The sequence below is a fragment of the Polyodon spathula genome, chromosome 13 (genome assembly GCF_017654505.1).
Source record: "Polyodon spathula isolate WHYD16114869_AA chromosome 13, ASM1765450v1, whole genome shotgun sequence".
Classification (NCBI taxonomy): Eukaryota; Metazoa; Chordata; class Actinopteri; order Acipenseriformes; family Polyodontidae; genus Polyodon; species Polyodon spathula.
This window is the reverse complement of record NC_054546.1, coordinates 41,207,619-41,223,986: the sequence shown is the minus strand read 5'-3', so window position 1 is coordinate 41,223,986 and position 16,368 is coordinate 41,207,619. Positions and strand designations below refer to the sequence as shown.

The following is a 16,368-nucleotide window of genomic DNA, read 5'->3' as shown; positions in this document are numbered from 1 at the left end:
TTTGAGTCCTGGTATGTCTTGGTTGGGCAAAAAATAGCCAAGGTCAGGAGCGCACCTTTTTTGTGAAATGGAATTGTTGACTTACCTGAATGAAGCCATAGAACAGACTGCAGTAACCAGAACAGCCGTGCTTCTTCTTGCCATACTGTATCTTTATTTGTAATCCCATTTTTTTCTTGTATTTTTTTTTTAAGATATTATTTTGGGCGAATATAAAATAAGCACAGTAACCCCTCCTTTTTTTTTTCTGTCCAACTGTATACATAATTTAAAAATGCATAAACTCAGTGCAGAATGTGCGTCTACTGTTTTAATGCAGAACTTGTATTGAAGTACGGCCAGCATTCTAGTTCTTGTGTGTTTTCAAAGTTTGAAAGGCAAACATTCTAAATGATAAACAATAAAATAAAATGACTGATATTTTACTTGTTATATCATCTCAGGCATCTGATGGGTATTCGTAAGATCTTTTATTTCTCCATCTTATCGCCTTTATTATTCAGTATATAACTGTTCACCTCAAATGAAAAGGAAGAGCTGAGAACTTTCAGGCTTGTGTTACCATCTTTAAATAAGCATTCATTTTATAAAACGTGTAGTACTGGTTATTGCTAAATATAATGTTAACAATGCTTCTGTTTATTTATTTTAAGAATGAATTGCTAGTTATGGTTTGGGCGTGATTTCAGTTTATTTTTTTCTTTTCTGTTACTCATCACATTGTGACTGGACTTGGTAGTTCCCTGTGATTAATTAATTTTTCTCTGTAAGAATGGAAAGCACCAGCAGTATAATGAGCTCTGGGCAGGAATCTCGGCAGAGCCCTTAATTTAAAGAAATAGCGATGAAGTAAGAGCCAGCTTAGCTAGACTGAGTTCATTACACTGAGGGATCATTTAGCTACTCCTAGAACCCAATTTAAATAGTATCTAAGGAAAAAATAAACAGAAGTTGGGATAGTCCTTGCATATTTTTATCCTGTTTTAGATACAAAACAAAGAGGCATGGTGGAGATTAGAATATATCGACGTCATCCATATGTAGGCCTGATGTTGATGGCTGAAGTGTAATGCTGGCTCCAGGGATCAGCTTATTTTGCCTCCTCAGTGCATCAGCACACACAACAACGTTGATGCTGGCTCTAGGGATCAACTACAGTGCAGTCTCCCCAGTGCAACAGCATGACAACCATCTGGATTGAGATAAGTAGGGTACATCTCTGGGGTCTTCAAGTGGGCACCTTCTGTCCTCTGTGTTTCGTCAACTAGCCCACAACACCTCAACAGGGCTCAATGGTGATTCTGGCATCCCACTCAGCTCAACCCAGCTTACTTACCCATACATCAGTGTTTCTTTCTTTCTATTGTGCTTGAGATCCCCAACCAGAATCTTTCCGTCTCAACCACAGCCAGTTGCTGCTCCTCTCTGCTGCTTCACATAAGTTCTTCACTGTGCGACGCAACTTTTGGTCACTGAACCCGACATCTATGAGAAACCATGTTGTAGAGTGTGTCACAAATCCTCGACAACCCACCTCCACTGGGTAAACCCAGACTCTCAACCTCAGTGTTCTGCTTCAGCAGCATACCGAAGTTTCTTCCTCTCATACGCCTCATCCACATCATCTCTACCAGGTGAACAAGGCGTGCTAATCCAGACCACAAGACAATATCTGGTCGAATGTTAGTTGTAGCACTCTCAGGTGGAAAAATAAGTCATTGACCAACATCTGTCAGCATTTTCCAGTCTCTAGCAGCTTCCAGTTGTCCTTTACCAGGCTTGGTTTTAATACCTTTTCTTGGTGGTTTCTCTCCTGGACGGAAGAATGTTGTCCTTTGTGTAATGTTTTGATGGAACTGGTGGCAACTTATTGGTCATGTTACACTTGACTTCCAATGCTAAGGCCATACATCGCAGCACCTAGTCATGGCGCCAAGTAAACTGTCCTTGACTAAGCCGCACCTTACATCCTGTCAAAATGTGTATTAATTTTGCAGGTGGTGAACACGAAGAATATGAGGGATCCTCTCCTACCTAAAGGTTTAGGTTCTGTGGTGATGGGAGAACATCACATGTTGACCTGATGAGGAAACTGATCCTGCTCTGTTCCACTGTCCATAGGTCTTGCCAGCCAATCTTGTGTTTGCATCTCATCCTCTCCTTCTGTTCTTGCACCTGGTTGATTACCAGCTTCCTCCGCTGAGCTGGGGCTGCCTTGTGCCATGTAGGAGGAGCTGAACTGAGACCAAGAGCCCCTCTTCCATGCTGAACTTGCCCCATGATATCACCGATTCAAAGGGCAGCCTTTGCATCTTCCTCGGCTTTCTTTGCCGCCCACTTTCTATATACTGATATGACTACCAATATATAGAACACACACACACACACACACACTGGACTGTATTAAACTGCATGCTAGCTTCCTTAAAAATGCATATCAAAGTTGTATTGGAATTCTTTTTTGTAATTGGATGCAAAAGTGACATGCATTGATAACATCATTTATAGACTGCACTAATAATATCATTGTTTTAGATAACCATGCATTATAATCCAATGAGGCCATATAAAACACTTTCAAAAGCTATTGCGTGTGTTTTCTTTTTTATAAGCGTTTCTATAGCATATCTGTCTGTACTTTGAACCCCTCAGATCTCAACCAGCTCATTGAATACAGGTGAGCAGCCCGGCTCATCAATTTGTAAGTATTGTTCATTTGTTTTTTCTTTGTTAGTTCTTTTTTTTCTTTTAGAAATAATTTACTAAGCGATTTTGTTTTCTAATTTGTACAACTTTTTTTTTAAACAGAGATTCCCACAAATCATTAATCAGTGAAGGTGTTCTCTCTCCTTATACATATTGGTTACATACAAACTTCAACTCAAAGTCAGTTATAATATAGCATTATGGCTTACAAACAAGCAACCAATTGACCATTTGATCATTTAATATTTAATTTAGTACGAGTTTTCTTTTTCCGTGTCGTTCACGACGTGTAGGGCAATATGAAAGCAGTGTAGTCGATGTTAAATGATGAACGTCATGAACGTTGATAATAAATCGGTTTATGTATATTTTAAACTGCACTTCTCTTTTTTATGTATTTACATATTTTATTTATTTACAGCTACAGAGAGAGAGAGAGAGAGAGAGAGAGAGAGAGAGAGAGAAAGAGAGACATTATGTATCAATATGACATTTATATGAAAAAGTAAGAATTAATTGTGACATCAGAACGATGCAGATACAGAATGTTATATAATTACTTGATGTAGTTTCTTGTTCTGATATTATTACGTCACAAATGAAGATTGTCTCCTAAAATGCCTTGTCAACAGGTCAGTCAGTGCGAGCGACCCTGTCCACCGTTGTTGTTCCTGCTGCTGTGGAATTAAACAGCGAAGCGCTCTGTATATCTTACTAAGCTAGCAGGAGCTCCTCCTCCATCACCCCACCCGTGAGGAGAAAGCCCATGTCTATGTCAGCTGCAGAGATCTGTGTCCTCCCTCAATTCTAATCTCCCATCTGAATCTGACATAACCGCTGTAATATTAGACGAATTAACCGCTATCAGCAATCGCCATGGCTTCTGGCAACGAATGCAGGTAAGATACGAGAAAAAAAAGAAAGAATAATAAGTATATTCCTGAAGGACAGCGGCTTTCGGTTTCAAACAAACCTCTCCGGGTTTAACCATTGACGATTATTATTAGCCTTCCTTTGAGCTGTGGCTTCAATCAGACAATCCACAGCAGTAAACAAAATATAAAGGCAGACATGTGTAGTGTGTAGGTTACTCCAGAGACAGCATAATGCACACGAGCTGTGGTAGGGAGGGTTTGCAGAAGTACATCCAGTGCACTCAGAGTCCAGCTACGAACCGCGCACATTTACAAGAGCTGATCCGGTTATTCAGGGGGAAAATACATTATTTTTTTCTAGGATATAATTTCAGACACATTCGGCAGTAAATGTCAATATATTTTTTGAACAGTGTCACAACTAGGTTTTAAAATGCCGCGACATGGCAAGGTGCATTATTTTGATGAATCATATCGAAGCTAGCAACTGTTGCTATGCTAAACAGGACCATGCCTGTGCAGTACCAGAGAGCCGCGCCAGCTAGCCATTGTGTTTGTTCAGTGAAAGCTCTGGCATTTTGCTCATGACCAGTCCCCTCCCCCTAACAGCGGCATCAAAGGATAGTGCTGAGCGCAGAGAACTGTTGTCAGGACCCTGGACAGCGGTGGCTGGGCGCCAGAGACTGGCTTTGCGTAGGATTATGGTTACAGGCCGGCCGTTCATTGTTTGTAATGCGGATTGACTTGCTATGGTAAAAGGCGGCTGTCTTGCACTGTGACAAAAAAATACACTTTGAAATCACCTCATTCCCCGTTTGCTAATACTTACCCCTGGATTCTGTTGAACATTACGCAAGCATCCGTAGTATTGCAGGAAGTTAAACACAATATTGAATGTGCAATTGGACAATTTCCTGTATAACGTTTCTAAAACTTCAAAGCACAAAGATGTTTCACAATATTGCCTGTTGTATACAAAATGAATATTAAACAGGTTAGGGTTAGGTTCTGTCTCTCAAAAACAAACTGTCAGTTTTATCATATCTGCTACTGCTGTAAAATATGTATAATGGTTTCATCTTATGAAGTGAACAGGGCTTGTTGGGAACTGAGTACCACCCTTTTTACATGTGCATGAGTAAGGATGAGTGGCAGAGTGATGCTGATAGCTGGGAGACTCAAAATGAAGTCAAGTAAAACTGGACCAAAACGCTTTTATACACATATTAAAAGTTCATGAAAGTGCCAAGGAAGTTATTTTATGATATTGTTAGGTAAATGGGTAACACTTAAGTGTCCCTACTGTGTATTTACATAGTTATTAAATAAATACATGTGTACTTATACACAATTGCAATGTTATTGTGCATAGTTACTTCATGTTAGGGTTATAGCAGAAAAGGGGTAGGGTGGGTTAAATTGTCCAAAAATATTTACACATTAAGTACATTGTAACTATGCATAATATCATTGTAATTATATGTAAGTACACATGTATTTACTATGTAACTGCTATGTAAATACACAGTAATTAGAGACTTAATGTAAAGTGTTACTGGTAAGTGCTTTTAATTGCATTTTGAAGAAAGGTAAGTGATTATAAAATGTATGTATCTGGTTCTGCTCTTGTGAGATAAAATAGAGCTCACATACTTTCTGTAGAGGGCCAGAAAGCTTCAAGGGAGAGGAAGCTTCTCTGCAGCTATAACTACCTTAGGTAATGTAAACAAACTTGTAAGCCAGCAGTGCCTACATAGGAGGTTAAGAACACTTTCACCCAAGAAATCACATACTTTTATTTCTTTAAATATGCACTTACTTGGTCCCGGGATATTACTGCTGGTGTTTTATTTTTAAGTGGGCAAGTTTTTAAAATGCACTTCCTCCCATGTGGTAGACAGAGAGCATTGCATCTTTCTCCAAGCTCACTAAGAGACAGCTGGCTTCCTGACCTGACACACATAGTGCAATGTCTAGAACACCTGTGAGAGACCACTGTGACACTTAGTATTGTGTGATGCAGCAGAAGACTATAGAGGAAGGTTAATGGTAGATAGTAAGATAGATACAGAAGTGTGATGCAAAGCATGCAATTTGTTTTTAAATGGTACAATTGGTAGGCACTAGCTTTGTCATGTACACTGGTTGCTAGGATACTGTGTATTCCTACATTTCCCAAATGAATGGAAAGCAGGGAGGTGACTGAAGTGGTCTTTGGACCGTGTTTCTTTTTTTGTTTGTTTTGCTCTGAGACACACAAACCATTAGTCCATTACACACTTCCCTGAAGATTATAATTCTAGGCTCAGCACTCGGCCTCTTACCCTTATTGAAAAAGAAACTCAATGGGAAGCCACAGTGTCTTTGATATTTTCTAAGATGATGGCCAACGCTCAAAAAATACCCAAGATTCCATTCCTTTAGTGCAGTTCTGCTTGAGAGCAGAAATACTGCATGTGTGGCTTCATTGATTCAAGTTCATTCACTTTCATGGTGTCTGTACAAAACATTAAAGCACATTGAATTGATCTGATCATAATGGATGGCAAACACTGAAAGATATGGCAGGTTGAGCCACTAAATCATAGTCACCGATGTTATTGACATCTCCTTTGCATGATTAAACCAAAACATGCACATAGAGATGATTGCACAATAAGCAGAAAGTGTTAAACCTTTGTATAAAATCGAGAGTTTATTAGATTATATCCAAATGCAATCTGAAACACATATAGGAGGCTATGAATATGTGATAACAGTTTGATGAAGATTGGTGCAAAACCAAAGCAGTTATCACGTTCATCATGTGGAGTGTGACAGACAGACAGACAGACAGACAGACAGACAGACAGACGGACGGACAGATGGACTGACACGATCAGCACATAAGAGTCCCCATGTTTTTGAATGAGGACTATAACTGCTGAAAATCTGTTCAAGTGAAAAGCATATATAATAATCTCTAGCATTTCACAGCCCGTCCCCTGAGATTGGTCTCATGTTCCCCCTGGCATTGTTCTTGATGTGCTGGAGACAGTTCTTTTACTTCGCTTCACTGATAATGATTTCATACACCCCTGAATATTATATTCAAAGAAACACTAAGCTTTTTATTTTTGCTTATCCTGCTTTGTCTCAGGCCTTGCTAAGATCCTCTTGTGTGTTTGTCACTGGGATTTCTAATGGATCCCCAACACCATCCCTCTCCTTTCATCTCTTTAAAACCAACAATGCAGGTTTAGCTTGATTTCACATCGTTTGTTTGTTGTATATAAGTTGTTTGGTCAACACTGTTGATACTTTGTTCCTCCTTCATGGAGTTATATAATAACAACAGCTGGAATATGAGCCATAGAGAAGAACCCTTATTTTATTTGTACCTCATTATGTGTATTGCATCTGTATTGTCTTGATGTAAAATATGTACATGTCATGATAGTATGGATGGAGTACTGCATTAATAAGCATATTTCTTTCTCTCTCCATTTAGCTATGCTTTTGAGGTTTACAAAGAGACAGCTGACTGGCTTCTGGCACAGACTGAGCTGCGTCCAAAGGTGGCTGTTATCTGTGGCTCTGGTCTGGGAGCCTTGGCTGAGCTGCTTGATAACCAGACTGCCATCCCCTACAAGGACATCCCCCACTTCCCTCAGAGCACAGGTAGTTCAAGCCTGCCTCCCCATCCCATCCCATCCCCTCTTCCCTCAGAGCACAGGTACTGCAAGCCTGCCTCCCCATCCCATCCCATCCCCCACTTCACACAGAGCACAGGTACTGCAAGCCTGCCTCCCAATCCCATCCCATCCCCTGCTTCCCACAGAGCACAGGTACTGCAAGCCTACCTCCCTATCCCATCCCATCCCCTGCTTCCCACAGAGCACAGGTACTGCAAGCCTGCCTCCCCATTCCACCCAAGACCTGTGCCAAGGTTCAACTACAATAACAGTTACTATGACATTGTAATTACAATTAATTATGAAATACACAAATGCAATTGGAATTGACCCCAGGTTCGATGAATTTACGCTTTATTGATAAATAATGCCCCCCCCCCCCCACCCCCACACACACACACACACACACACCCCCACCCCCACATCTCAGGTGTTTCTTCATTGGAAGTCTTCCCATGTATTTCCATATTTCCAGAGTGTATTTACCAGTTAAATTCTCTTGCCTCCTGCTCCAAGGCACGTTGTTTTTTATCCCCGTGGGCAGGTTTATATTTTTTACAAGGGCTTTCCATATGTAAATAAAAAAATAAATAAATATCCCTCTCGAAGATAAACCGAAAGTAATATGAATCTAGATTTCTGAAACATCTTCAAAAATGTCATTCTAATAGCAGTGCTGGGAGTACTCAATCTTTTAAAACACTTTTTGCTTTTGCCCGTACAGTTGTCACTAATATCATTTGCATTTAAAACTGCCACATGTCCCCCTGATTAATGGACTGAGCCAATGGTTGCATCGTTGATTGTGGTTGTCTGTAATTCTTTTTGGATGGGACAGCAGGTGCCTGTCTATATGTAGACGTAGCAGTGGGTACTTGCACACTTCATTCTTCGCTAGAGATACATGCACAGTACACCAGAATTGCATCATCAAAGACATTCCTTGATGTAGCTGCAGTGAAATCCAGTCTGCTCAAAGGGGCTTGCCTGTTCTCCTCAAACAAGAACAAAAAAGCACCCCAGCGGCATCGTTTATCGCAGCTGCATCAGTTTAACAAGGTGTTTGACACAATTTGGCCCCAGATTCAGTCACACAAGCAACTAATGAGTCAGACAGCGGGCTTTCATCATCTTTCATTTGTACATTTTAACACTTGTCTATTTAGAGGCTTGCACTGATAAATGTTTGTGTAGCCTGCAACAGTGACTCACTCACCTGATTGTCATTAAACAAGGTGCAAAGTGATGCCGAGACACATAGCTGCTTTTGAGGTGAGCCCCACCTGGCAGCTTGTAAAGGAAGATGGAACCGAACGACCTCCAGTGCTGTTTGTTCTGCAGCGTGTGCTTCGTTTCAGCGCCTGCACTGTTGAGTTCTGTTCAGATTCAACAAGGTCTAGCATTGGTGGAAAAAAAATGATTTACCTTTTTTTTTAATTGTTTTCCAGGACCACCTTGTAAATACCTCCATCTCAATGGGTAAATCTCCTGGTTAAATACATAAAAAGGTAGCAGTAAACCTGTTATTTAAATGGCATTTGTAACTCTGTGTCCTTTTCAAAGGATTTGTTTTCTTTTAGTGCAGGGTCATGCTGGTAGACTGGTCTTTGGGGAGTTCAATGGAAAGCCTTGTGTGTGTATGCAAGGAAGATTCCATTTCTATGAGGGCTACCACATCAGCAAGGTATGGAAATTCAAAACAAAAACACATCTTACGTTTTTGCTAGAACACTAGCATACATATATTACTAGTCTAAGAATCAAGATTTGTTTTATGACAAGTGGCCTTTATCTTGAAACCTCATCATCTGAAGCAAAATGTAAAATGACATACATTTCAGTATGAGGAGCTACTAAGAGTACATGGCAGGCTTGGTAGAATTTAGACAATTATTAAGTAGTTATCCTGAACTGCATATAATGAATACTATTTGAACTGGTCCTATTTACAGGTGAAGTAAATCTCTTCCTGGCCTCAAATGCTTCCCAGATCACTCAAAGCATTCATTCATTCTCGATCCATGTTGTGTGTCAAATGCATGCATTCAGGTGTCAAGCTTCCATGCACTGCTATTCCACTTTACCATTCAGCAAGCTGTGTTAATATAGTGTCTGGATCATGCAGATTTACAAGGCAGCCCAATTAAACTCACCCAGCCACTCAATGGACCTTCCCAGCACCAAGGCCATGCTCTTATATTCTACTCAGTCAGTGTAACACTGCTATTTAGTCATGCTATTCTTGTTTCATGTAAATGTTTCTGCCCACCAATTGGGGATCCTTTAGTATTAGTAATCGAAACATCTCAACACGCTCCCCTGTTAAACAAGACTCAAATGATTATAGATATGAATAAATAGACAGCCTTGTTCCTTTGCAGGTCACCTTTCCAGTGCGAGTGTTCCACCTCCTGGGGGTGCAGACTCTCATTGTCACCAATGCCGCTGGGGGACTGAACCAGGATTATAAAGTGGGGGACATCATGTTCATCAAGGACCACCTCAATATCCCAGGCTTGGCTGGACTCAACCCCCTGGTTGGACTCAATGAGGAGTGGTAGGAAGTTTCTCATAGGCTGCTCAGTGTAACTTTACCCAGGCATGAAGGTGCCCTGTAAGCCTGGGCTTGTCAGAGAGGATCAGAATCATCAATTAAACTCAGTCATCCAAAACGCACAGTGGTTCAATATGTAGTAAAAGATATTGAGAAAAATTTCCAGTTTGCAAGAGATAGTACACTCTCAACCTGATTAGAGGTAGCCACTGAACACTTAGAAACACAATATAAGTCATTCATTCTAAATTTAAACCAGACAAAACCTTGATGTTAACGCACATATTCTGTTTATTTTGAACCTGCTGTGGTTTCAAATGCTTTTTCATTGACAGTCTGGGTTCAAAATCTACACTCTCATCGACATTATAGAAGGTTCCAATGAGGATGTGGCTTATAATCTACATTTAATACAGTGTCACCAACAGTTGAAGCTAGGAACACATTACCACACTGAAGCAGGAGAGAGACAGTGTACCAGATATGTTTAATTTCATAAGAAGTCAGTTCCAAGCTATGTTAGTGTATTTCATTGAGTTGCCAGACCTCCACATCCTGTTACTGTGAATTCTTCCTGTGTTTAGGTTTGGCGTGAGATTTCCATGCATGTCTGATGCCTATGATAAAGACATCTGCAGCATTGCCATGGAAACTGCCAAGGAGCTGGGTTATGCCCCTTTCATCCAGCAGGGGGTGTACGCCATGGTAGCTGGACCTTCGTATGAGACGATTGCAGAATGCAACATGCTCCGAATGCTGGGGGCAGATGCTGTTGGTGAGTAAGGATAGTTAGGACTGCACTTACTCATTAGCTATAGTGATGTAGTTACACCACTGGCTCCTGAATCCCAGCACATTAGTAGGTGCAATGTTCTGCCGGTATAGCACAGCACTCTTTATTGGGCCTATTTTAACCATGATACTATATATTGTGTATTTCACACACTGGCCTGGGAAGTCTCTAGTTTAACCCCATGTGCCTCCCTCTCCTCTCTCCTCTCTCCTCTCTCTCTTCTCCCTCTCCTCTCTCTCTCTCTCTCTCTCCCTCTCCTCTCTCTCCTCTCTCTCTCCTCTCTCTCTCTCTCTCTCTCTCCCTCTCCTCTCTCTCTCTCTCTCTCTCTCTCTCCCTCTCTCTCTCTCTCCTCTCTCTCCTCTCTCCCTCTCTCTCTCTCCTCTCCTCTCTCTCTCTCTCTCTCTCTCTCTCTCTCTCCCTCTCTCTCTCCTCTCCTCTCCTCCTCCTCTCCTCTCCTCTCTCTCTCTCTCTCTCTCTCTCTCTCTCCTCTCCTCTCTCTCTCTCTCTCCTCTCTCCTCTCCTCTCTCTCTCTCTCTCTCTCCTCTCTCTCTTTCCTCTCTCTCTCTCTCTCTCTCTCTCCTCTCTCTCTTTCCTCTCTCTCCTCTCTCTCTCTCTCTCCTCTCTCTCCTCTCTCTCTTTTTCTCTCTCCCTCTCCTCTCTCTCCTCTCTCTCTCTCCTCTCTCTCCCTCTCCTCCCTCTCCTCTCTCTCCTCTCTCAGGCATGAGCACTGTTCCGGAGGTGATCCTGGCCAGGCACTGCGGGCTGCGGGTGTTCGGCCTGTCGCTTATCACCAACAAGGTTGTGATGGACTACAACAGCCACGAGAAGGTCAACCACGAGGACGTCCTCAAAACATCCGCGCTTCGGGCAGAGGACTTGCAGAATCTGGTCAGCTGCCTTGTGGCCAAGTTAGGGTAGATACAAATAACCATGCTGTGTACTCTCATGGAACAAGACCTGCTAGATACACGTAGGCCAACATCAGAGGTCCATCTGGGATCTCGTCTATAAATATAGTCTAATATCTCTCATTTCAAGGTTTTTCAACTGAATGTCTTTCTCAATCAGATTTGTCTTAACTGAAACACTAAACAGTTTGCTGCTCTGTGTAGGGCGGGTGGGCTGCTGGTAATCACGGGTTCTAGACTCTGCTCTGTGTAGGGTGGGTGGGCTGCTGGTAATCACGGGTTCTAGACTCTGCTCTGTGTAGGGCGGGAGGTCTGCTGGTAATCATTAGCCCGAGTGCAATCTCTTACAAGGTTCACTGTCTCATTTATGTTAACTCTTGAGGAGTGGGGGGGCCAGCATGATTGTTGTTTAGTAATTAAGGGGTCTGAGTGATGAAAATGGGCAATACAATCACCACCCTTACTCTTGTGGTAAATGATCTGTTGTTTCCAAACTTTTTAACACTACTGTATATACTGTTAATGTCTATATAAATAAAAAAATAAATATTTGACCGAAGTCAGTTTCAGATCGAATTAGATTTGCTGTGCTATATATTAAACACATAACAACATGCTATTATGTACCAGAATGCAATTTCAAAAATGATCCTACACATTTAAAAAAAAAAGTTTAAAGGTCACAAATGATATAAATATAGATGGATTTACTCCTAAAATCAAACATACATGTTTGTATTCTTCTACATTAGGAGGTTACCCCTTCATAAATATTAATATTAGAAATAAAGACTGACTTTAACTAGCTTTCACCAATAGCCCTGTCACTGGAGCTAATGTAATATCCACGAAAATGAACACAGACAGAGAGAGACACATGAGAAAGAGTCAAATAAACCAGCCTTGTATTGTTATTGTATTGCGATTCAGTGCAATGATTTATTTATTAATTAAAACATTACAAAAATGATATGTGCCTACAAGGGAATCAGACAGGGATCAGGGGAGGTCATTGCAATAGATTGTTATTAATTATGAATAAGAAACAATAATTTCTAGCACATCATTGCATGCATGTTTTTATGAATACCATTCTATTTTGTTGTTTTTTTTTATCTGTGGTTCTTAGTTCTTAATCAGTGCTGTGTTTTAATCAGTCTTAGCGGTGTCTATCTAGAGCTCAGAAGCATTGAGTGGTGCTTGTAGAACTCTAACTGCACGGTGTTCTTTAACCCTTTAATGCATAGTGACCTCATAGGGGGACGGATAGGGAAAACTCGCTTCTAGTCTTTATATGAGGGCATATGGAAATCCCAATGCCTCATATGAGGATGACATTTGTTTTCCCATATCAATGAAAAAAAAAGAAAGAAAACATTTTTAATTCAAAATATATTTGTATCCAAAAAAAAAAAAAAGCCAGGTATTTGTAATATTTCATGCGCAAATGGGTTAATTGTCTCCTTCAGACAGATTCATTCTTTATGAGTGAGGTCTCGTTTTCTAACCTAGTTGTCTAATATTCCATTCTATCGTTGTTGGGTTTTTTTTGACAGTTTTCCCGTCTGCTTGTTTCTGAATGCGGAAATCCCTTTGCAATGCACACGTTCTAGTTCCTGAATGAAACTGGAAAAGACATCCTCCCCATCACCATCTCTGTTTCTCTCTTTCATTATTTATACATTCCTCCAGCCACCCACTCACTGAAGAGCAGGGTCTGATATCAAACATTCACACTGTCTGCCTTGACAGCCAAGAAAAAAGAGAAAGAAAAAACCTTGAGGGAAATCTTTCCTAGGGTCCTTGTGTTTTCAAACAAACCCGCGTGTGTGTGTGTGTGTGTGCTAAAGAGAAAAAAAAACTGAAACATTCAATGGAGTTTATCCAAATTAGTTTAATTTCCAGAGGGTCCCCAATAAACATATTTTATTTAGTAGTTTAAATATTTGAATGGGTAGGATCAATCCTGCAGAGATGGAAATATCAGATCAAGGGGTATGCCATCAGACTCAGCAAAGTAAAAAACAAACTGTATACTCACAAGTTAGATGAATTCATGCACAGACATCTGGAGAGAATGGAGATTAAAAAGCGCAGTTAAAATAGACAAGATGAACCATTTATATATGTCACATTATTACAAAGTGGTACCCATCACACTTTATTAAGAGAATGAACTGCAGGCATGTTTATGAATATATTCATACAGCAGACAGCATACTCTACAAACCATGGCTCATAAGCCATTCATAAATGTCGCATAAATATGTCTCCAGGAAGTCTTTGAATTAATAGTTCCTGTCTGTAACCGATGTGATTCATGTTATTTTACATTGGGTTCTAATGCAGTGGGACTTCACCACAAGACAACCCAAACATCATGGTCACAGCAATGTGAGCATCTCTCCTTTCTGAACCACTGCAAGAGTACCCCCCCCCCCCCCCCCCCCCCCCCACCCCCCCCCCCAGCACCGCAATATCATTTCACAGGTCAGGTGTTTTTCAATTTCAAATTTATAAGGTGTGAATGTGAAAAATGAGTTGGGCCCCAGTGACTGTGGTGAGGGCAACGACTCGTGAAAAACAAAAATAAAAGCAGCAAGCCTTCACTTAAAACAATTTACTATACCACCACCACACCCCCCCCCCCTCCTCCTCCTCTCCTCCTTCTCTCCTCCTCCTCTCCCCATCCTCCCCCCTCCTCCTCTCTCCCTCCTCTCCCTTCCCCCTCAGGTCTCCCTGCATTACAAACAGCTGGTTTCATTTGCATTCGGAAAACTCCTTCCATTATGTCATCAGAAAGTGAGCTCCCTCTCCTACTCTTTTAATAACCCAATCTCTTTTTTTCCGTCTTCTTCCTTTTTCATCATTAATCGAAGGTGTGGAACAAGCAACGGGCTGCCGTTGATGGAATGCTTTTCTGGAAATTGCCTCACAAATGCATTTCTGGTCGGGGAATAAATCAGTAGACATAGCTGGCAGACAGAAGGGCAATAAAAACCCTGCTGCCAGTCCTGTGTTGAGGTTGGGTCTGCTCGGGGGCTGGCAGGGCTGAGGCTGCTGCATGTTCGCTTCTGGAATGAGAAGGCCACTCAACACCAAAGCCTGTATTAAAGGCAACCCTTGTCCTTCTAATGCAAGGTTAAAGTCCACCCTCCAGTCCAGAAGTGGAGCGGTGCAGAAAGGGAGGACACTAGCTCATAGCTGAGAAGATCTGCAAGGTGCAGCTCGGAGAGAGACAGGCACATGACTGTGAGAAGTATGAAATATGAGCAGGAGGATCTTATATTTGGTCTTCTGGATCACAGTTAGGACAGCATTGCATTTAACTATTTTTTCTCTATCTGATCCAACTTGTGCAGCAGTACCATGTGTCTTGCTTACAGTACTCTGCGTGGTGCTGGTGTCAACTCTACAATAATCAGTTGTCAGTCATCTCAGTTGTAAATGGAAGCTGTTTTGGACTCCTGCCCGAGCAGGTTTCACAGACAAATGTTTCAACTCGAGAGATGATGATGTGATTTGTCAAGGAATTTGTCAAGGAGTTAAGAACAAAAGAAGTTTAGATAAATACAAAGAAAAGAAAAACACAGTCTTTGAAAAAAAAATAGTTCATGTAATATTGAAAGGGAAAGCGATCAGCCAGTCCATTAATCCCATCCAAGTCCCTGAAATCAATGATCCATCGATCACAGTGCTGCAGATCTCCTCTGAAATCAATGATCCATCGATCACAGTGCTGCAGATCTCCTCTGAAATCAATGATCCATCGATCACAGTGCTGCAGATCTCCTCTGAAATCAATGATCCATCGATCACAGTGCTGCAGATGCACCCATCCTGAATACACTATACAAAAAAAGAAGTATTCAAGGAACTAGATTTGGAGAGGTTTGATGAGTGATGGCTTTCTGATATTCTGAAAATGATACCTCAGCTTCCTTTTCTAGCACTTAGTGCCCAGCGTCAAGTACCGGGGGCTGACTGAATCGACCAAACTGCTCGCAATCCTCCTCCTATAGTGCCCTATAGTGCCCTATAGTGTCCTATAGTGCTCTGAAGACTTCTGAGCTCAGTGAGACACCTTTCAGGGTCTTTACACCCAGTGCAATGTGTTCCTTTTTTGTTCAAATAAAATCGAACTTACAAAACTGAACTTGCATGGTTAATTAAAGGACTCAGATGTGTTGCTTTTTACTTGTTCTGTTACATTAAGAGTTTTCTTCTTCCATGCTGGTTGGACTCTGGTATTCAGATCAATCTGCTGCTGGTGGTGTTTGAGTGCATTCAGAAGGTGAAAATGAAGAATCAACACCAACAACACCTCAGAAAGGAAGCAGGGGCAGGCCCTGTCAGTGTCTGGATGAGGGACCTCTGAAGCACATGTTGCAGTGTACTGCATGTGCTGAACTTGTACCAGGGTATTTCTAAAGGGAAAACCAACACCTCTTGAGATGACTTTCAGCTCTGCTGTGAAAGTGTATTTCCATTGCACAGCAACAGAACAATGAGTCCATGTGACTTTATATATACATTTACAGCTAAAGGTATAGTATAGCATTAGGAAATAGAAACGCACACATACACGCACACACACACCATGCGCATGTACACACATGCACACACCCTTTTTCCCTTTTGGAACAGTCATATCCAACAGTTTATTATGCCTCACATCCCATAGACAGTGATTACTATGGCAATCTGTCACAGAGATTATTTAATGTCATTTGGGAGGGCTCCACTTGAGCGTCTCTGTATTAAGATTTCAAACTGCCTCAGGTTTCAGCAGCCATCAGTGCAAAGAGAGATTTCTCCAGGGAAAAACAAAACCACTCCGGATCAGATCATTACAACT

At 41.3% G+C, this 16,368-nt stretch overlaps 1 protein-coding gene across 1 annotated transcript; it reads left to right on the top strand.

Moving 5' to 3' along the window:
* Positions 1 to 3,423: 3,423 nt before the first annotated feature.
* pnp6 (purine nucleoside phosphorylase 6) lies at positions 3,424 to 12,069 on the top strand. Its single transcript, XM_041267700.1, has 6 exons — positions 3,424 to 3,605; positions 7,072 to 7,241; positions 8,836 to 8,939; positions 9,637 to 9,812; positions 10,394 to 10,584; positions 11,321 to 12,069. Exons 1-6 carry the CDS (start codon positions 3,583 to 3,585, stop codon positions 11,518 to 11,520), a joined length of 864 nt encoding a protein of 287 aa, XP_041123634.1. The 5' UTR covers positions 3,424 to 3,582; the 3' UTR covers positions 11,521 to 12,069.
* The last annotated feature ends 4,299 nt before the right edge of the window (positions 12,070 to 16,368 follow it).

Bases quoted from the DNA above. Each gene is read 5' to 3' on its own strand.
- pnp6 (XM_041267700.1), top strand. From the start codon at position 3,583: ATGGCTTCTGGCAACGAATGCAG. The intron at 3,606-7,071 runs GTAAGATACGAG...CTCTCCATTTAG, and splicing joins GCTTCTGGCAACGAATGCAG to CTATGCTTTTGAGGTTTACA. The intron at 8,940-9,636 runs GTATGGAAATTC...GTTCCTTTGCAG, and splicing joins AGGGCTACCACATCAGCAAG to GTCACCTTTCCAGTGCGAGT.